This window comes from Limulus polyphemus, unplaced genomic scaffold (genome assembly GCF_000517525.1).
Source record: "Limulus polyphemus unplaced genomic scaffold, Limulus_polyphemus-2.1.2 Scaffold302, whole genome shotgun sequence".
NCBI classification, from domain to species: domain Eukaryota; kingdom Metazoa; phylum Arthropoda; class Merostomata; order Xiphosura; family Limulidae; genus Limulus; species Limulus polyphemus.
In genome coordinates this window covers 114,876-120,333 of record NW_013665912.1, presented here as the reverse complement: position 1 = coordinate 120,333, position 5,458 = coordinate 114,876, and the positions used below count along the sequence as shown (strand labels likewise).

Genomic DNA, 5,458 nt, shown 5'->3' with positions numbered 1-5,458 from the left:
TAAACCTTTTTTTGATTTATGGTATTTTCTTATTTTGATGTTTTGAGCTCTTTTTTGTTTTGAACAATATATACTAATTTTTAAAGTATCAAATGCGACTGTAGCTTTTTTCCCCAAAACTTTGTCTTCAAAATAAGGGTGTGTCTTATACACCAGTGCATCTTATATTCCGAAAAAATACGGTTATTCCGAATTTCTCAGAGGGGTGGTCAATATATTAAGGAAGATAACAAACATCAGTTCTAATACTAGAGAAGATTGAATATTTTTTAATATTTCCTTATAAAATTAAGAACTTAAAACTTAAATGATATTGAAATTTGATTTATTAACTACGTTTTGATGCGAAGTTTATTCGTATATATCTTTATAATAAAGCAACTCAATTAAATTATGAATGTAGCTCTGAAAGGTTGTGACATACGCACTTTGACCTACTCGATGTGACAGTTAAAAGTTATAGTTTGGAAACTGTAAAGGTCAATTTGTGTATGAACTTGGTCGAATCAACTGAGTCTGTAGTGAGAGAATTAAGAAAAATACACAGGTTGGTCAAAATGTAAGATAATTTTTGGGCAAATCGGGCGACATAAGGAAAAAAACTTCACATAATGTAGTGAAATACAAATGAACTTCATTGTGTCAGCAGAACTGGTTAACCAGCACATTATGAAGTCTGCATGGCAAACCTAGCTTCAGTGGCACCAAGTCATGTTACTGAAGTGCTGACAAAGTAGGGAAATAACTGTCTTCTTAAGTCTTTAAAATTCCAGCATATTTTCAAAGGGAACACAAATGAAACTAAAATCAACTTGAAACTGAAATTATGACATTGCACGATCAGCATTTACAATAAAGGATCTACATGGAAGCACAGAAATACAGAATAGGTTTTGGCCCTTTCAAACCAGAAACTAATTTCTGAAAGTACTAGAAGTGTTTGCACAAGCTACATTCTAAGTAATAGACCAATTACAAAACTGAAACACAAATATCTGGAGGCATTTCTTTTCCATATGACAAATATAAAACTATCTAACATACTTTGGGTATTCTAGGATACAATACAACTTTTCCATGAAGTATTAGATAGGCTCCTTGACCAAATCCTGCTGCAGAAAGTAACATCTAGATTGAATTAGCACATGATCTCAACTGAATTTATCATTTGTGGAATGAGAACTTTAGAAAAATTAAAAATGGGATTTATATTTACAATAGACAAGCAAGATATTTTCAGTTTAGGTAATGTTGCATGTAATCGTGATATATATCAATATAATGTATCATGAAAAAAAACCTTGAAAGTAGTCTTAAAAGTATTTACAAAGACAACAGTTGATTCAGCCTAAAATGATTGGGGAAGGATGAATCTATAAATTTATTTGTAGGTGTTTTAAGTTTGCAGTTTTTAAGGTTTCCTGGCACATCAGTATGACTTAATTTCCTTAAAAGGAGGTGAAAATTACTAAGTTGCAGCTTCTTAAGTAATGTTGCTTGTAATCGTGATATATATGTATCATGAAAACAAAACCTTGAAAGTAGTCTTAACAGTGTCTTTACAAATAAAACAATTGATCCACCCTAAAATGATTGGGGAGGATGAATCTATAAATTTATTTGTAGGTGTTTTAAGTTTGCAACTGTTAAGATTTCTCAGCATATCTGTATGGCTTGATTTCCTTAAAAGGAGGCAAAAATTACTAAGTTGCAGCTTCTTATCCATCGTGGCTCTTTCTCATCACAGTCATAGTGATTTCATGTTTAATACTAGAGAAATGATTTCATTTGTTGAACTTTAACTATGTTTTTTTAATTGTTATTTTTCTTTTTTAATTATATATATATATATATATATATAGCCAAATAAAGGTATTGTAATATAAAATCTATATTGTTCAATGTGTTTATTTATGTACTGTTAAAAAACGTTTCCTTTTTTGGTATTCATTTAGATAATTACTTTATTTTTCTTCTAACCCCATAATGCTGCTACATGTTACTCTAAAATGGCCAGCCAAATGCTACGTGGGCCAATTGTATTAGTGCTTTTAAACAACAGTCAACAAAGTATTAACCTTCAAATTATTAACTTGTTTTTATGCTGTTTACTACTGATGGAATCCACATCGGATCATAATGAGTATTTGTTTCTTTTTTTCTTGTAATAACAACACTTAGTTTAAGAAGTTGAACAAAAACACTCATTTTTTAAGTAAAATTCATTGAAAATTATTGATTTCATATAATGGGATTATTTAATGAAAATTTTTTGTGTGAGTTGTACATTCTTGGAGACTTTGTAAACAACAAAGTTATAGACCCACAAGCAGTTTGATGCATAAATAGTTTAGAAAAGTGTGTTTAAAAACCTTATAAGGGAGAAGAGGGGGTTCTCTATGGACACCCCCCCCCCCTCTCCATTGATAATTTTAGTGCTTACACTTGAATACTGTTCAAAAACATGCTAATTGCACTGAAAGTAGTGATAATATGCAATACATTAAGAATTAATTTTAATTTAGCTGAACAGACTCGGCAGGTACCTTAGTTATAGCTTCAACAGTGTTATTATTAAAGTTTAAGTTGGAGGCATTGCTAGGTATATAAAAAAATCAGAGCTCTAGCCCATAGGTGTGAGAATTTTCAGTGTTTCAGTATAATATCAATCATGGTTTTCTATTCTGAGTTTTCAAGATACCAACTTTGCTTTAAGTCAAAATGAAATTAAGCTACTAACTCTTGTAGTAGGCAACATCTGTTTAAAATAACAATTAAACCAGAATTAAAACCATATGATTATCACTGCTACATTTGAAAATACAATGTGTTTTTTTTTCAATCCCATGAATTCTGCATGAAGCTATGCCAGCTAAGTTAACATATGCATAAATGGTTGTCATCACATTCAGAACACTTTGTTTGCTGTAAAAAGTATGTATTTCTTACTCTCCTGTGTAAAATAGCAGTTAGTTTTCTTACATATCTGGTATATATTAAACATTCAGAATCATGAAATATATATTATAATAAGCTCTGTTTCCTGTACATATAACTTGAACCAACTTTCGAGTTCACACTGACTTTAAACTTTGGTTAAGTTAGCTGTCAAAAATTATAGTCTTGCAAAGGCCCTTCTCATCATAAAAAAACCTCTTTATAAACAAGTCCTTTTTTTACAAACAAAAATTAACTCCAGCCTCACCACTTTTACATCAGCTCATTAATGTTTGATATTTATCCACTTGCTGATCTCATGCTTAGGAGAGATGATAACCTCACCATTTGGACCATTTTCCATTGTGTGCTTTACATAGCTGAACTGGTATGTGCAAATCTCATCTTTATAAACTTAAAAATGAAATTCTTAACTTTGTGGCATTACAAGTAGCTGAGCTTTGATTAATAGTTTTAGTTTCTAAAACTTTTCCTTAAATTGTTTCCAAGTAGATTTGTTTGTTTTAGATTTTCTGATGACACCTACTACACATATACATATTATATAGAAAGTTCATCCTCTTACACTTAGTTTCAGGTTAATTAAAAGGATACTGAATAATACACAAGTTTATTCACTGGTTTATTGCCTATGCTAGTCACCATAAGTAAGATTATATACATTTAGTAGACTTGTTTGCATCATTATAGCCCCCCTCACACCTGATGTGCATGTTATGGACTCTGTTGTCTATGAAAAGTCATTAAATTAGGTTAAATGAAAAATTATGTTTTATAGTATACTATTACATTTAATGAATTTTAAATTTATAAAACATGTTTTATTTTTTAACCCAATTCATCTATTTTATAAAAAGCTGATATAATTATAAGATTAAGTTAGGGATTTACAACATCTAAGTTTTAATGTGTACATTATATTTGTAATAAACTACTTCATAGGATATATATACATATACCAGGAACCTTGCGAGATATTATGGGGATTTTGGCTGAAAATGTCATTAACAGTGAGGGTATCCAACTGATCAAAATTCATTCTATTCTTTACAAGTAGAAAAGTATATTGAATAAGCTATACTGGTTTCCAGGTTGATTTTTGGTTCCTCTAAGTACATAGCTTACTCTGATAAGAAGTTATTATTATTTTACCCTACAGAGTCTGATTATGGTGTTTGCTCACTTAATACATCATCAGATGGATGCTGTCTTGGAATTTTTGTGTGGTGTTCCAGGCCCAACAGGAAAATCTGCTTTGGAGTTTGTTCTCACTGAGTGGTGTTCGCGCCAGCACCTATTTTTTGGTGCTTATGAGAGTAAAGTCAGGTATCTTAAGTAGTTAATCACACAAAATTGTTATTTTTTGGTCACATAATATATAGTATTAACTTTATGATTGTGATTTTCTTTTTATACTTTCCTTACAAGTACATGGAGAAATATTTAGGGATGATTTTCTGCTATAGTGATACTTCATGATAAAATAGTAAAAAATGTAGTTGATAAAACGATAAAACCCTATAACCCTTTTTTGTTGTTGTTGTTGTTTATACCTGTTAAAGTGAAATGTTCAAATTTCTACTTCTTTACATATACTTGTTATAATATTTTTAAAGTACTTCAAAGCTAATTGGTGCACAATAATGGGTGCATTCTGTCAGATAACAAGCTATTGAAAGGACTGTGTGAATAATTACAAAACAAATTGTTACTTACTTCTTAAGCAAAGCGGGATATTACGTTACGTATTAGTAGGATAGAAGGCTTATAAACTTAACACTTTAATATAAAACAATAAAATAGTGTTATTTCACTATATTCTACTTTGCTTGTATGAACTGTAAATTTTTTATGTTGTAAAACAGTGTAAACAAAAACAATGTATTTGAAGATTTCACAACATTATAAAATCCCCTCTCCATCATAACTGTGGGCAGGTCAACAGATGTTACATGTTCTACTGAAAGTTTTCAGACATGTATAAAACTATCATTAAGTATTTTCTTGCACTGAATATTTCATAAAGTTTAAATCTGCTAGTTCATTAGAGATAAGCTATTGTAATGTGGGCCATTCAGTAAATGTGCTACATAAATTCATAAAAATTTTAAAGGGACAAAAAGAATGTCCCTTTCAGCTTCCAACTATAACCAACTCTTGCCACTCATATATTCACCCAATTTTTCTTGAACTTAATTAAATTTTCTGCCTCAACCACCCTTGAAGGCAGCTCATTCCAAAAGCCAACCACCTTGTTTGAAAAGTAATATTGTCTAAAGTGCAGATGATCCCTGAGCTGCTAAAATTTGAATTTATGACCCCTTGTCCTATTGTTTTCACTGCTAAACTCAAAAAAGTTTGTTGGATCTATATCATCAATACCATTAATAATCTTAAACACCTCAATCAAATTCCATCTGACCCTTCTCCTCTCCAAAGAATACAAGTTTAGAGATTTTAATCTCTTCTCATAGGAAAATCCCACCATCCCAGGTATCAT

General features: G+C 30.5%; 1 protein-coding gene across 1 annotated transcript in view; it reads left to right on the top strand.

Moving 5' to 3' along the window:
* LOC106457193 (importin-9-like) overlaps positions 1–5,458 on the top strand; it is an 82,635-nt gene that overhangs the window by 68,461 nt on the left and 8,716 nt on the right. The window contains exon 21 of the mRNA XM_022383041.1: positions 4,118–4,284. Coding sequence (XP_022238749.1) covers positions 4,118–4,284 — 167 coding nt within the window. The remainder of the gene's footprint in view (positions 1–4,117; positions 4,285–5,458) is intronic.